The 17500-nt window shown below is 43.1% G+C and overlaps 1 protein-coding gene across 4 annotated transcripts in view; it reads left to right on the top strand.

Annotated features, from left to right (window-relative positions):
* The window catches only part of LOC121539761 (estrogen-related receptor gamma), a 246252-nt gene that overhangs the window by 171420 nt on the left and 57332 nt on the right, over positions 1 to 17500 (top strand). For all 4 annotated transcript variants that reach the window (XM_045207464.1, XM_045207462.1, XM_045207461.1 and 1 more), the window contains exon 3: positions 16446 to 16861. In XM_045207464.1, coding sequence (XP_045063399.1) covers positions 16446 to 16861 — 416 coding nt within the window. The remainder of the gene's footprint in view (positions 1 to 16445; positions 16862 to 17500) is intronic.

Genomic DNA, 17500 nt, shown 5'->3' with positions numbered 1-17500 from the left:
AGCCTACACTGTACTGCATGATTGTAGTGAGTTAACTAACACGTCAGTTCTAGTAGCTACGACAATATAGGTAGGCTGTGTGTAGCGGTTAGCGGTCATGATATGAAGGTTTGGCTTGGAAAGGTTTTTTCGCCTGGTCACAGACAGTTGATGTGTTGTGCATTGAAGTCCACAAGCGAAGGGAAAAGGTGAGAGGAGGAGAGTACGTAGATGTGAGAAGGAATTCTACAACAAGCAAAATGATCATGCTGTTTGTATGTGGCTGCTATGAAAATTGAACTGTGTTTGCGTGTGATTAGGGGTGTATTCATTCCGCCGATTCTGTTGAAAAACTTTTCTTATGCGGAAGCAAACGGGGATAAACATACCTGAATTTGTCCAATAGAAACTCTCGGACTAATGATTACACCCAAGATCAGTTAGATGCAGGCAAGAATGTGCAAGGCGGTATTGAATGTGTCACTGTCTGTCACCTTGAGTACTCAAATTTGTCTCTCGACCTGTGTACCTTCGTTGGAAACTTTCATTCATAGGCTAGGTTGTAATAACCTCATGATGGGTATAGGTGAAATTTGAGTATACGTTTACAGTCATTTAGCAGACGCTCTTATCCAGAGCGACTTACAGTTAGTTTATTTTTCATACTGGCCCCCCTTGGGAATCAAACCCACAACCCTGGCGTTGCAAACGCCATGCTCTACCAACTGAGCTACATCCCTGCCGGCCATTCCCTCCCCTACCCTGGACGACTTGTGCACCGCCCCATGGGTCTCCCGTTCGCGGCCGGCTACGACAGAGCCTGGATTCGAACCAGGATCTCTAGTGGCACAGCTAGCACTGCGATGCAGCACCTTAGACCACTGCGCCACTCGGGAGAGTATCATGTAGTAGCCTAAACCTATCAATGTTACATTGAGCTGGGTATGAATGACAGTCATCCAATATGCTGTAATATAAATAAGACCATGCTCATAAAAAAATATATATCCTCCCTCATCTTAAATGTCACCGACCACCACTGGTTTACATCCATGCAACCATTATACTCTGATTTTTACCTCAACATGGTGTGAAATACACATATAAACAACAGCCTAAATGTAGTCTAATGTTGCTGGGGAGCAATGAGGAGATAGATGCGGTAAAGAGGTCAATCAAACTCGACCAAAACAATGGAATTGCCATGGAAACACGTGGGGGAAAGGGCCGTGAGGGAAAGATCCCGAGTCTCCTCATTGCCCCCCAGCAAAACTATCCTACATTTAGGCTATTGTTTATATGTGTATTTCACACCATGTTGAGGTAGAAATGCTTGTATGGATGTCAACCCCAACACATGTTCACGTCATTGATATATCCTGTAGCTCAATAGGCCTCCTGTAGCTCAATTGGTAGAGCATGGCGCTTGCAACGCCAGGGTTGTGGGTTCGATTCCCACGCGGGGCCAGTATGAAAAACGTAAGCACTCATTAACTGTAAGTCGCTCTGGATAAGAGCGTCTGCTAAATGACTAAAATTGTGTTGTTACCAATCAACTGCATTACAGTTAAAAACAACTTTGACCACCACTGTATGCTAGCTATGCTAACTAGCTTATACAAACGGGAGTTAGCATTTAGCAGTCACTTCTTCTAAACCTGAAAAGGGACAACTTCTATATATTATGCAGCGAAAACAGCTAAATATATCCAAAATGGACTGAAGTAACCACACTATGGGCCTGTTACAATGATAATAATAATATAAATAAATCATGACTGATTTGACGAATGTCCACTTTGTTAGATCAAATTTGTTGAATGTGCACCAATCTGGTCAATGGAAAGTCTGCGTTCCATTGACTCCTTTACCACATCTATGGCTGGATCTTTCCCCTACGCGTTTCCATTGCATTTCCATTGTTTGGGTCGAGTTCCATTGACCTCTTTACCGCATCTATACTCTGCTGTGTGGGATGAATGTATTTAGTATAACAATGAAAAATATGTAGTTACAAACAGACACGTTCACATACACACACATACCACAGACAGTGAGAAAGACATGCATTTATGAAGACAGATAGTGTAAAAGAAAGAAAGAGAAGGAGAAAGTGAGAGAGGTAGGAAGTGGAAGGGCTAGAGTAAAGGTAGAAAGGGAGACAGGCAGACAGACAGAGAAAGAGAGCGAGAGAGAGAGAGGTGGAGTGGGCATTACAGGGTAAACCTGATTATGGTGGAATGTGAATTAGATTTGGTAGCAGATGGTGGCGTTAAGGGTGTAAGATGCTTTGCGAGCGTAGCGAGGCGAGGGGAAGGGTGGAGGGTGGGAGGGAGGGAGGGCGGGAGGGAGGGAGGGGCCTAGTGGGAGCAGCTTGCAGCATTCCCTCTCTTCTTGATGGACGGGTATAAATCACGACAATCCCGTCCTGACAGCCAATTTCCCCAATCTGATCTGGTTAAAGGCGCGGCCGGCCTGGGCCCGCTCCGCTCTGCTTCTCACCCCAAACCACTGCCCCAACGCCCCAACGACAGACACAACCAACGCCATATTACTGCCTGCACACTCCCTCTCCCTCCATCCTATCCTCCCATTTCACATCTCGTAGCCCTGTCATATTTCTCAGAGTAAAATCCTCTTTTAGCATTTGTTTAATAAGATGTGTTTTTTAATCCGCACAAGTTTTTTCAGCAATTTCATTTGATTCCACGTCTGGTTCATCCTTATTTGAACGTGTGTGTGTGTGTGTGTGTGTGTGTGTGTGTGTGTGTGTGTGTGTGTGTGTGTGTGTGTGTGTGTGTGTGTGTGTATGTATGTATGTGAGAGAGTTAAACAGATGAGCGCTTTAGCTCTGACAGCGTAGTCCTGTAGTTTAGGAGTATTGCTGCTTATTGAAAAACAGCTAAGCTTATTTACTCTGAACCCATCCCGGCACGACAGTGTGTGTCAGCCAGAGTGTGTGTGTGTGTGTCAGCCACAGAGTTTGTGTCAGCGAGTGTGTGTGTGTGTCAGTGAATGTTTTGAGGCGTCTCTGCACCCCTAATGTTCCCAGGTAACACTGCTTATCCACTCACACACCAAACCACGGCTAGAAGCAAAGCAAGCAGTGCACACTTTACATTGAGTGTTTCTATACAGGGAAAAAATTTTTATTTACAGACAGAGCTGAGAGAACAGTGGCCATTGTGAGAATATTGTCTTGTGTGGTGTTGTGTTAAGGTGAGTTGGTAAGAGCTGCTCTTACATCACTGCTCTCTCTCTTTTCAACCTGATCTCGTAGTTTCACTTCGGGATTTGACGTAATTGGATGAACGTCGATTTTTGAGCCATTCATTCTTTATGGATACAGGGTTCATTCCGCCTGGTTACAGGGTTAAAACAGAACACACACACACAGACACACACACACACAGACACACACACACACTGACGTGGTAGAGATAGAGTATTACAGAAGCACACTTATCAGTACAGACTCTGCAGCAAAATGCCCTAAATCATCTGAGAGAGTGAGAGAGAGAGAGAGAGAGAGAGAAAGGGCTGTCACACACAGAATAGGTAGTAACACACACACACACATAGCCACACATACATACATACACACACACACATAGCCACACATATACACACACACACACACACACACACACACACACACACACACACACACACACCGCACACACAGAGCCATATCTGTTGAGGATCGGCCCACCTTGACAGGCCTGTCTTCTATACAGCATTGAAAAAGACCATGCTTCGCTCATATTTGGTCTCATTATACACACACACCTGTTCAACAACATCACGTCAGCTGAAATAACGACATTTATCATTCACATTGACATTTGTATTGTAGTGGACATTTGTAAACTATTCTTTCTAAGTAGGTACATTCATTATAGAAATATGACACCAAAATAATGTATATATTTATTGATATTTGTGCCATATAAATCCTAATAATTTCATATTATGTATTTTCAGAATTGCCAAGCCTAGTGTTATTTGGTTAGAAATAAAATACAATTTAATTTATTATGAAAAATGGATGTAGTGGAAATGAAATAGCAAGGAAAGGATATAATACATTTATCTAAATAACATAATGGTAAATCAATAGTGTTATATAAATTGCCACAGCTGGATTTATACCCTGGAGATAGTCCTTGTTTGATCTAAGACAGGTTAGGAACCACAAGCCTCCGACGTGTGTCACAATCATTACCGTCCCCACTGCTAGCCTGTCCCACCTAGCGCTTTAACAGTATATGTCGCATTTATTCCGGTCCCCTCTGTTAGCTTGCCTAGTGTAGCGTGAGCCTCGAAGAGACGGCTTTACGGCCGTGTGGCTCATTGGCCAAATGTGTTTTTGCCATTATCACATTGATTGCATGTAATCAGTGGGTTTATTCTGCAGCCGATAGACTGAATGACTACTTTCCCAGCCTGTAATGTTATAACAATTGATCGCTCCTGCCACGCCGGGAGACGATTTACATCCACTGGCTCTTCTTTTATTATGTATTAATCCTCCTCAGACAGAAACAACTGTAATCATCCACCCACCAGGATACACACACACACATGCGTGGACTCGCGCGCACACACACACACGCCCACAGGCACAGGCACATATACACAAACACACACACACACAAACACACCAGGCCCAGCGAGGAACCAGAGGCCATTTACCCATAATTCACCAGAACAGGAAGCCAGTGTTTCTTACCCATAATTCTTCAGAAGAGCAAACTGCTCCCCCTGATTGATGTTCAGAACTAACAAACTGACTGCGGTTCAATGCAGCTAAAGAAACAGTAGAATTAGGTTAGTAGCAGAAAGAGGGATAAACAATTACTTAAGGAAAAAAAGCAGTTGAGTTTTGTGATGAAATCATCCTATTCATATAACTATAGAAATGTAAATGCTTTTCCCAGCTTTGGCCCTATCTAGATAGAAATGTGAAAGCTTTTTTGTTGTTGCTTATTGGACTTTGTTTCCTTATCTGTGTGGAGAGGAGACACAATGCATGGCTCTGATGAAAGGATTTCTACCTATAGAAATATGGAACAAGACTAAGACAAAAGGAGAGAGAAAAAGGAAAACAGTGGAGAAAATATAGAGAAAGAAACAAACAAAGGAGAGGAGAGACATATAAAGAGAGAGATAGAGAGTGGTAGGTGTATTGCTGCCCCCCTCGGTGACTGCCTCTAATACAATGATTGCATGTTTGTCCTAGCAGCTGTCAGAACAGTGAATCAGTGGCCCTGTTCTAATGACACCTTGTCATGGCAGAGTGGTCCACCAACATCACACACACACACACACACACACACACACACACACACACACCCACTACTGGTCTCCTGTTGATTTCACCACGCCTCGCTTCAGCAAACCCAGAAAAAAGACAGAGATAAAGAGAAAATGACAGAGAGAGCAGAGGAAAAAAAGAGGGAATGAAAGTGGGTAATCTGTTTGTTTTGTGTACCCCTCGGAGGCGTAACCTTTAGTAAAAGGCAGGTAGACGGAGGTGTTGAATATATGATGTCGAAGTGAGAAACAGCGTCTTTTTTTCCGTTGATGGAGATTGTTTGTGCTTTATATCAGACGTGTGTTAAACAGAGAAGCTAGCAGAGGCGTCAGGCTGAGTATCAGGGGGCTGGTTAGGCCTTTGTTGTTGCAGGGAGATATGAAAGTGCTTTGATCTGCTGATGATTAAATATCTATTTATCGTTGATTTTAACACAGCGGCCTTCTGGCTTTGAACTGAGCTGAACACAGAGGGAGGTTTCACCGCGTCAAAGAAAGAGAAAAAAGACAATTATATTTAGTCCTGTCACTCAAATATAAACAATTTATTTTTTTATTTTTTATTTTTAGTTTGCTTAGCTTCCTGATCATTTCATTATCTCTCTATTTCAATGTCCCTTTTTTCTCTCTCGTTCTCTTTCCTTTCTCTCGCTCTGTTTCTATCCTCTCTTTTGTCAAAACATCATCGTCACGGACAGCCAGTCGTTAATTTGTCTCCAACGCTGTGATTAATGTGTGTCCACCCAACAGCACCTGGCTCACACACACGGCACACATGCACACACACGGCACACACGATACCTGGCACCCAGATAAAAACAGAGACTTGAGCATGTGCTGCTGCTGATACATTTGCCTCAGATCAATTTGTCTAATGATCATGATGCCTTCTAATATGACTTCCTTCTAATATGACTTCCTTCTAATATGACTACCTTCTAATAGGACTTCCTTCTAATATGACTTCCTAATAGGAATTCCTTCTAATATGACTTCCTAATAGGACATCCTTCTAATATGACTTCCTTCTAATAGGACTTCCTAATAGGACTTCCTTCTAATATGACTTCCTAATAGAACTTCCTTCTAATATGACTTCCTTCTAATAGGACTTCCTTCTAATAGGATTTCCTTCTAATATGACTTCCTTCTAATATGACTTCCTTCTAATAGGACTTCCTTCTAATATGACTTCCTTCTAATATGACTCCCATCTAATAGGGTTGGGCCGTATCCAAATGTTCATACCGTCATACCGTTTCTGTACCATACCGGGGTATACGGTATTACCGAATGTGCACACAAGTGGCACTATAAAATGTGGATATATATATATATAAAGTGGGGAGAACAAGTATTTGATACACTGCCAATTTTGCAGGTTTTCCTACTTACAAAGCATGTAGAGGTCTGTAATTTTTATCATATGTACACTTCAACTGTGAGAGACGAAATCTAAAACAAAAATCCAGAAAAACAGCCCCAAAGCATGATGTTTCCACCCCCATGCTTCACAGTAGGTATGGTGTTCTTTGGATGCAACTCAGCATTCTTTGTCCTCCAAACACGACGAGTTGAGTTTTTATCAAAAAGTTATATTTTGGTTTCATCTGACCATATGACATTCTCCCAATCCTCTTCTGGATCATCCAAATGCACTCTAGCAAACATCAGACGGGCCTGGACATGTACTGGCTTAAGCAGGGGGACACGTCTGGCACTGCAGGATTTGAGTCCCTGGTGGCGTAGTGTGTTACTGATGGTAGGCTTTGTTACTTTGGTCCCAGCTCTCTGCAGGTCATTCACTAGGTCCCCCCGTGTGGTTCTGGGATTTTTGCTCACCGTTCTTGTGATCATTTTGACCCCACGGGGTGAGATCTTGCGTGGAGCCCCAGATCGAGGGAGATTATCAGTGGTCTTGTATGTCTTCCATTTCCTAATAATTGCTCCCACAGTTGATTTCTTCAAACCAAGCTGCTTACCTATTGCAGATTCAGTCTTCTCAGCCTGGTGCAGGTCTACAATTTTGTTTCTGGTGTCCTTTGACAGCTCTTTGGTCTTGGCCATAGTGGAGTTTGGAGTGTGACTGTTTGAGGTTGTGGACAGGTGTCTTTTATACTGATAACAAGTTCAAACAGGTGCCATTAATACAGGTAACGAGTGGAGGACAGAGGAGCCTTTTAAAGACGAAGTTACAGGTCTGTGAGAGCCAGAAATCTTGCTTGTTTGTAGGTGACCAAATACTTATTTTCCACCATAATTTGCAAATAAATTCATAAAAAATCCTACAATGTGATCTTCTGGAAAAAAAATCTCAATTTGTCTGTCATAGTTGACGTGTACCTATGATGAAAATTACAGGCCTCTCTCATCTTTTTAAGTGGGAGAACTTGCACAATTGGTGGCTGACTAAATACTTTTTTCCCCCACTGTATGTGTGTGTGTGTGTATGTGTGTATATGTGTATATATATGTGTATATATATATATATATATATATATATGTATTTGTATATGCATGTGTATGTGTATGTGTATGTGTATGTGTATGTGTATGTGTATGTGTGTATATATATATACAGTGGGGAGAACAAGTATTTGATACACTGCCGATTTTGCCGGTTTTCCTACTTACAAAGCATGTAGAGGTCTGTAATTTTTTTCATAGGTACACTTCAACTGTGAGAGACAACATCTAAAACAAAAATCCAGAAAATCACATTGTATAATTTTAAAGTAATTAATATGCATTTTATTGCATGACATAAGTATTTGATCACCTACCAACCAGTAAGAATTCCGGCTCTCACAGACCTGTTCGTTTTTCTTTAAGAAGCCCTCCTGTTCTCCACTCATTACCTGTATTAACTGCACCTGTTTGAACTCGTTACCTGTATAAAAGACACCTGTCCACACACTCAATCAAACAGACTCCAACCTCTCCACAATGGCCAAGACCAGACAGCTGTGTAATGACATCAGGGATAAAATTGTAGACCTGCACAAGGCTGGGATGGGCTACAGGACAATAGGCAAGCAGCTTGGTGAGAAGGCAACAACTGTTGGCGCAATTATTAGAAAATGGAAGAAGTTCAAGATGACGGTCAATCACCCTCGGTCTGGGGCTCCATGCAAGATCTCACCTCGTGGGGCATCAATGATCATGAGGAAGGTGAGGGATCAGCCCAGAACTACACGGACCTGGTCAATGACCTGAAGAGAGCTGGGACCACAGTCTCAAAGAAAACCATTAGTAACACACTTCGGCGTCATGGATTAAAATCCTGCAGCGCACGCAAGGTCCCCCTGCTCAAGCAAGCGCATGTCCAGGCCCGTCTGAAGTTTGCCAATGACCATCTGGATGATCCAGAGGAGGAATGGGAGAAGGTCATCTGGTCTGATGAGACAAAATAGAGCTTTTTGGTCTAAACTCCACTCGCCGTGTTGGGAGGAAGAAGAAGGATGAGTACAACCCCAAGAACACCATCCCAACCGTGAAGCATGGAGGTGGAAACATCATTCTTTGGGGATGCTTTTCTGCAAAGGGGACAGGACGACTGCACCGTATTGAGGGGAGGATGGATGGGGCCATGTAACGCGAGATCTTGACCAACAACCTCCTTCCCTCAGTAAGAGCATTGAAGATGGGTCGTGGATGGGTCTTCCAGCATGACAACGACCCGAAACCCACAGCCAGGGCAACTAAGGAGTGGCTCCATAAGAAGCATCTCAAGGTCCTGGAGTGGCCTAGCCAATCTCCAGACCTGAACCCAATAGAACATCTTTGGTGGGAGCTGAAAGTCCGTATTGCCCAGCGACAGCCCCGAAACCTGAAGGATCTGGAGAAGGTCTGTATGGAGGAGTGGGCCAAAATCCCTGCTGCAGTGTGTGCAAACCTGGTCAAGACCTACAGGAAACGTATGATCTCTGTAATTGCAAACAAAGGTTTCTGTACCAAATATTAAGTTCTGCTTTTCTTATGTATCAAATACTTATGTCATGCAATAAAATGCAAATGAATTACTTAAAAATCATACAATGTGATTTTCTGGATTTTTGTTTTAGATTCCATCTCTCACAGTTGAAGTGTACCTATGATAAAAAATTACAGACCTCTACATGCTTTGTAAGTAGGAAAACCTGCAAAATCGGCAGTGTATCAAATACTTGTTCTCCCCACTGTATATTGTTTTATTATTAATTTTTTGGGGGGACGCACAAAACAATTTTAGGCAACAGGGATCTTAATCCAGGAGGGGATTGAATGTCTCTGCTGTAACCAAGAAGTTTGATCTTGACATCTAGCCACTTAGCTAGCAAGTTAGAAAACCAAATGCATAGCTGGAGCCTTGAGCTTGATATCATTTATTTGACACATCTTAGATTTCTTATAGTTCTACTTAACGTATAGTTAGTTATAAGCTGTGGCGTAGCACACCCCCCCAATTTGTATTTGTATTTTGTTCCAGTATTGAAAACCGTACTCAGATTTAGTTGCTGCTCTCTCTCTCTCTCTCTCTCTCTCTCTCTCTCTCTCTCTCTCTCTCTCTCTCTCCTCTCTCTCTCTCTCTCTCTCTCTCGCTCTCATTCTCTCTGTCCGTCTGTCCGTCTGCCTGTCTGTCTGTGATTTCTTAATCTTCTCTCTCACTCAGTACTACACATGTCCTATTTCCTGACAGTTATTGTTGCCATTAATAAGCAGCAACTAAATCTGAGCTCTTTTCACACTTAAACTCTCCTCTTAATAGCCCTCCCAGGGATTGGGGCTGCCTCGCGTGCCGAAAACAGATACAATAAGTTCCTCTCAAATGGTCTCTTCTCTGTCAGAAAGGCTTTCTTTTCTTCTAAAATATAGGCCCAGGAATCCCATCCCTCTCGCGGCTAATGGGAATTTTACTGCATCTATATTTAGATTCAAGTGGGGCTCGGAATAAGCGCCCCCATCTGACAATTGAATTTATACATAGTTGTGAATATTATAGCCTGCCATTAATAGTCGTAGAATTTCAATTTCAAGACCTGAGGAGAGAGAGAGAGGAGAGAGAGATAGAGATGGGGGGAGAGAGAGAGAGAGAGAGAGAAAGAGAGAGAGAGAGAGAGAGAGAGAGAGAGAGAGAGAGAGAGAGAGAGAGAGAGAGAGAGAGAGAGAGAGAGAGAGAGAGAGAGAGAGAGAGAGAGAGAGAGAGAGAGAGAGAGAGAGAGAGAGAGAGAGAGAGAGAGAGAGAGAGAGAGAGTTCAATTAAATTCAAAACAATTCAATCGAATTGATCAAAATAGGAGAATTCTTTATCTGGCTAAAAATCAACAAGGAGGCTATCTTAACAGATAAAAACGTCTTCCTCTGTGCCACATACATTCCCCCCTCAGAGTCACCCTACTTCAATGAAGAGAGTTTCTCCTTTCTAGAGGGGGAGATTAGTCACTTTCAGGCCCAAGGCAATGTGATAGTCTGTGGAGACCTGAATGCTAGAACAGCAGAAGAACTAGACACTATTAACAGTCATGGGGACAAACACCTACCGGGAAGCAACAACCTTTCCCTCCCCACATACCTTCCCAGAAACAACTATGACAAAGTGAAAAACAAAAATGGAGTACAGCTCCTGATGCTCTGTCGAACACTGGGTCTGTACATAGTCAATGGTAGGCTAAGAGGGGACTCATTTGGTAGGTACACCTACAGCTCATCCCTTGGCAGCAGTACTGTAGACTACTTCATCACCGACCTCAACCCAGAGTCTCTCAGAGCCTTCACAGTCAGCCCACTAACACCTCTCTCAGACCACAGTAAAATCACAGTGTATCTGAGAAGAACAGAACTCAACCATGAAGCATCACGGCCCAATAAATTACATGGTACTAAACAGACCTATAGATGGAGTGCAAACAGTACAGAAATCTACCAAAAAGCAATTAGTAGCCAAAAAATACAATCTCTCCTGGACAACTTTTTAGCCTTAACATTCTCCTACAGCAATGAAGGTGTAAATTTCACCGTTTGGAACATAAACTTTATATTTCACAAATTAGCCTCCTTGGCTAATCTTAAGAAACATAAGAGCAAACCAAAAAGAATAGATCATGAGAAATGGTTTGATAATGATTGCAAAAATCTAAGAAAGTCATTGAGAAATATATCTAATCAAAAACACAGAGACCCAGACAACAAAAATATACGCCTTCAATATGGGGAAACACTGAAGCAATACAAACACACCCTAAGAACAAAAAAAGAACAGCACATTAGAAATCAGCTGGATGTGATTGAGGAATCCATAGAATCAAACCACTTCTGGGAGAATTTGAATAAATTAAACAAATCTCATGAGGAATTGGCTATCCAAAATGGGGATATGTGGAGAAATCACTTTGCAAACCTCTACAGCAATATGAGAAAGAGCCCAGAACAACAAGATATACAAGAAAAATTACAAATCCTTGAATCAGCAGTCAAAGACTATCAGAATTCTGTGGATACCCCAATTACAGAACAATAATTATTGGAAAAACTTTGCACTCTCCAACCCAAAAAGGCCTGTGGTGCTGATGGTATTTTAAATGAAATGATCAAATATACAGACCACAAATTCAAATTGGCTATACTCAAACTCTTCAACATTATCCTAACTGCAGGTATTTTCCCCGATATTTGGAACCAAGGATTGATCACACCAATTTATAAAAATGGAGACAAATCTCACCCAAATAATTACAGAGGAATTTGCGTTAACAGCAACATGGGGAAAATTCTCTGCAGGATCATAAACAGCAGACTACATAATTTCCTTGATGAACACAACGTCCTAAGCAGAAGCCAGATTGGATTTGTACAAAATTATCGTACAACAGACCACATTTACACCCTCCACACTCTAATTGACAAACAAGTAAACCAAAACAAAGGCAAAATCTACTCGTGTTTTGTAGACTTCAAGAAAGCATTTGATTCAATTTGGCACAAAGGTCTTTTTTACAAACTAATAGAAAGTGGTATTGGAGGGAAAACATATGATGTTATTAAATCAATGTACACTAAAAACAAATCTGCGATTATAATCGGCAACAAGCAAACAGACTTCTTCTCTCAGGGACGTGGAGTGAAACCGGGCTGCCCAATAGGTCCAACACTATTTAACATCTACATTAATGAATTGGCAAAAACATTACAAGAATCGGCAGCACCTGGTCTCACCCTACACAACACTGAAATCAAGTGTCTGCTGTACGCAGATGACCTGGTGCTACTGTCTCCCACTAAGGAGGGGTTACAGCAGCATCTAGATCATCTGCACAGATTCTGTCAGACCTGGGCCCTAAAAAACGAATATAATGATATTCCAAAAAAGGTCAGGAAATCAGGATATATAATAATAATATATATAATAATAATATGCCATTTAGCAGACGCTTTTATCCAAAGCGACTTACAGTCATGTGCGCATACATTTTTACGTATCGAACCCACTACCCTGGCGTTACAAGCGCCATGCTCTACCAATTGAGCTACAGAGGACCACAGGATGACAAATATAAATTCTATTTGGACACAGTTCTATTAGAACACACCAAAAATTACACATATCTAGGACTAAATATCAGCAACACAGGTAGCTTTCACATGGCTGTGAATGAGCTGAGAGACAAAGCAAGAAGGAAATTCTATGCCATTAAAAGGAATATTAAAATTAAAATGTTCCAATCAGTTATAGAACCAATTGCTCTATATGGCAGCGAAGTATGGGGTCCGCTCTCTAATACTGAATTTAACAAATGGGACAAACATCCAATCGAAATACTGCATGCAGAGTTTTGCGAGACTGTATTGCAAGTGCAAAGAAAAACTCAAAATAACGCATGTAGAGCAGAATTGGGCCAATACCCCCTCCTTAATCGGATAGAAAAAAGAGCCGTCAAATTTTTCAACCATCTAAAAACAAGTGACCCCAAAACATTCCATCACACAGCTCTACTATGTCAAGAGATGAAACAAGAGAAGAGTCCCCTCAGCCAGCTGGTTCTGAGGCTCAGTTCACTAACCAAAACCAACCTCATAGATTTCAGGACAGCACTCAGAAAATCTGGCCCAACCAAATCATCACAAAGCAAAAAGAAAAATATATCACCTATTGGAAAGACACCACAAAAAATCAAAGTAAACTTCAATGCTATTTGGCTCTAAACAGACAGTACATGGTGGCAGACTATCTGACCACTGTGACTGATAGAAAACTGAGGAAAACAATGACTAGGTACAGACTCAGTGAGCACAGTCTGGCTATAGAGACCGGTCATCACAGGCAAACCTGGCTGCCCAGAGAGGACAGGCTGTGCTCACTCTGCCCCCGGGGAGAGGTAGAGACAGAGCTGCATTTCCTATTACACTGTGAAAAATACTCAGACCTAAGAGAATCTTTCTTCCCTAAAATTATCATTCAGTACAAAGAATTTTAAACTATAATAGAGGAAGAAAAAATCCAAAATCTATTGGGTGAAAAGCCAAAATGTGCAATTTTGGCAGCCAAATATGTGTCCTCCTGACACAACCTGAGGGACAGCCAGTGAAAAGTGTAATGTAATGTCAATAATATTTCCTGTTTTGTTTAGGCTTTCATGCCATGTAATGGTAATCTTCTCAGTCATGTTGAGATTGGTCGACTACTATTGCTTTAATGTATTGTTATTCTCATTAATATTGTTGTTGTAGTTGCTGTTAATGGTAATCCCATTTCCACTACTACTATTATTATTATTGCTGTTGGTCCCACCATTTTTGTTATATCTATACTTTTACAATGTAAGTAATTTTACTTGCCATGTCAATAAAGACTATTGAATTGAATTGACATGAAAGAGAGAGAGAGAGAGAGAAAGAGAGAGATAGAGAGAGAGAGAGAGAAAGAGAGAGGGGAGAGAGAGAGAGAGAAAGAGAGAGAGGGGGGAGAGAGAGAGAGAGAGAGAGAGAGAGAGGAGAGAGAGAGGAGAGATAAAGAGAGAGAGAGAGAGAAAAAGAGAGAGAGAGAGAGAGAGAGAGAAAGAGATAAAGAGAGAGTGAGAGAGAGAGAGAGAGAGAGAGAGAGAGAGAGAGAGAGAGAGAGAGAGAGAGAGAGAGATAAAGAGAGAGAGAGAGAGAGAGAGAGAGAGAGAGAGAGAGAGAGAGAGAGAGAGAGAGAGAGAGAGAGAGAGAGAGAGAGAGAGAGAGAGAGAGAGAGAGAGTTATGAAGGGGAGTTGTTTTTGCCTCTGGGAAATCCTAAGGCTTGTGTTGTTAAGCGACACCAAGAAGTCTAAATGTTTCTAAAACGTTCCCGAAAGCTTTTCCAAAATGTTGCTGTTTTTGTCAGTTATCTTCTTGCTCTCTCTTGTTGTTGAACAGCTGTATGTGCATGCGTGATAATAACTTGCTGGTTGCTTACATGTTTCCTATATGTACAAGTGTGTATTAATACACGTGTGAAGTGGAAATCTGTTTTTTTGCAAATCCCGCTCTCCCTGAGACACCCTCATAGAGTGGGGTCACAGCCAGGGTCTGCAATGACCCTGGAGGGTTAAGTGCCTTTCTCAAGGACAGATTTTTTTCCTTGTCGGCTCTGGGATTTGAACTAGCTCAATGCTCTAACCGCTAGGCTACCTGCCACCCGTGTGTGTATGTGTGTGTGTGTGTGTGTGTGTGTGTGTGTGTGTGTGTGAAGGGAAGGTTTTTCAGGATCAATCAGCTTGAGGAAAACAGCGTTGTGGGAAATATTATTTTTATCCCCCCTTCTCTCCTCACCTCTCTCTCTCTCTCCCTCACTCTCGCTCTCTCCCTCCCTCCCTCTCTTTCTCCCCCTCTCCCTCTTCCCAGGTCTGGTTTATAGGCCTCAGTACTGTCAGGTGTTTTACAAGATGACTGGATTTTAGAGCACTCGTTTAGTAGCATCCCTCTTTAATTAAAAAACCCTATTGTGTCCTCCCTTTCAGAGAGAGAGAGATAGAGAGAGAGGGAAAGAGAGAGAGGGAGAGAGAGGGAGATGGGGGATACTGAGATGGAGGAAGACAGAGAGAGAGAGAGATAAATACGAAGAGATAGACAGAGAGAGGTAAAGAAATAGATATCCATTAATTACAGCTGACATTAACAGTACTCTCCTAGAAACTGAAGGGGTGGGGTGAAGGAGGTGAGGGGGTGTTAACACTAAATAGGTTGATGGTATTGGAAGAGGTGGAGGTAAAACAAGTATTTTCCTTCAGATTCCTCACCTAAGTGTGTGTGTTGTCTCTGATATGTGTTTTGTGTGCGTTTCGTATTTCTGTGGATTGCCTTCTTTCTTGTGTGCATATATGTGTGTGTGTGTGTGTGTGTTGTTTGCTGTGAGTGGCTGTCTCAGGCATGATTGAGCAGCGTTGTGCCTCCTTCCTGATTACTCTCATGTAGAACAAGTTGCTATTGACTAGAGAGTGACTGATGGCAGTAGGCTAGAGACGCTTCCACAGGCCTCACTCAACACACACACACACACACTCTGTCTCTCTGTCTTTCTCTCACATACACATTCTATCTAGATTACAGGTGTTTTATTTAGGAAAACATCTGCTATAATTTTGACAATTTCCTGAGAATAATCCAGAAGTTAGAATTTAGTATGATATCACTATAAAAATACAACTATTTTATTTTTATTTGCAAAGTATTTGGTAAAATGTTGTCAAGCCTTTTTATTACAATTAATTCACCTTTAACAACATGTTCTCCTCTCTCCTCCCTCCCAACCTCAATTCCTTCCACCCACCCTCCATCCCTCCCTCCCTCCTTTCTCCTCTACCTCCCGCCCGCCCTCCTTCCCTCCCTCCCTCCCTCCCTCCCTCCCTCCCTCCCTCCCTCCCTCCCTCCCTCCCTCCCTCCCTCCCTCCCTCCCTCCCTCCCTCCCTCCCCCATCTACCTCCCTCCCTCTACCTACCTCCTTCTCTACCTCCCTCCCCCTCTACCTCCCTCCCCCTCTACCTCCCTCCCCCTCTACCGCCCTCCCTCTCTACCTCCTTCACCCCTCTACGTCCCTCCCTCCCTCCCCCTCTACCGCCCTCCCTCTCTACCTCCTTCACCCCTCTACCTCCCTCCCTTCCTCCCTCCCACTCTACCTCCCTCCATCCCCCCTCCCCCTCTCCCTCCCTCCATCCAGGCACCTGTGCAGAATGTCCAGCAAAGAGCGCCACCTAGAGTCCAGCTGCCCGTCCTACATTAAGACAGAGCCCTCCAGCCCCGCCTCCCTGGCAGACAGCATCAACCACCACAGCCCTGGGGGCTCCAGTGACGCCAGTGGCTCCTACAGCTCTACCATGAACGGCCACCAGAACGGCCTGGACTCCCCCACCCTGTACGGGCCTGGGGCCGGCCCCCTGGGCCCCGCCGGGGCCTCCAAGCGCTACGAAGACTGCTCCAGCACCATCGGGGAGGACTCACAGATCAAGTGCGAGTACATGTTGAACTCCATGCCCAAGCGGCTGTGCCTGGTGTGTGGCGACATCGCCTCGGGGTACCACTACGGCGTGGCCTCCTGCGAGGCCTGCAAGGCCTTCTTCAAGAGGACCATCCAAGGTTGGCTTTCACGTTCCCTCCGCTTAGGGTTACGGGTCAGAGGGTTAGAGGTTAGAGGTTAGAGGTTAGGGGTTAGTGATCAGACCTGTGTTTTTTGTTATTTGTTATTTTAGGCGCCCCTAGCCCCGTACTCACACACACACACACACACACACACACACACACACACGCACACACACACACATACAGCTCTATTATCCCTGCTTATACAGTGGGGGGAAAAAAGTATTTAGTCAGCCACCAATTGTGCAAGTTCTCCCACTTAAAAAGATGAGAGAGGCCTGTAATTTTCATCATAGGTACATGTCAACTATGACAGACAAAATGAGAAAAAAAATTCCAGAAAATCACATTGTAGGATTTTTAATGAATTTATTTGCAAATTGTGGTGGAAAATAAGTATTTGGTCACCTACAAACAAGCAAGATTTCTGGCTCTCACAGACCTGTAACTTCGTCTTTAAGAGGCTCCTCTGTCCTCCACTCGTTACCTGTATTAATGGCACCTGTTTGAACTTGTTATCAGTATAAAAGACACCTGTCCACAACCTCAAACAGTCACACTCCAAACTCCACTATGGCCAAGACCAAAGAGCTGTCAAAGGACACCAGAAACAAAATTGTAGACCTGCACCAGGCT

Source organism: Coregonus clupeaformis, chromosome 25 (assembly GCF_020615455.1).
Source record: "Coregonus clupeaformis isolate EN_2021a chromosome 25, ASM2061545v1, whole genome shotgun sequence".
Classification (NCBI taxonomy): domain Eukaryota; kingdom Metazoa; phylum Chordata; class Actinopteri; order Salmoniformes; family Salmonidae; genus Coregonus; species Coregonus clupeaformis.
The sequence above is the reverse complement of the archived record's forward strand: the minus strand, read 5'-3'. Positions and strand labels throughout refer to the sequence as shown.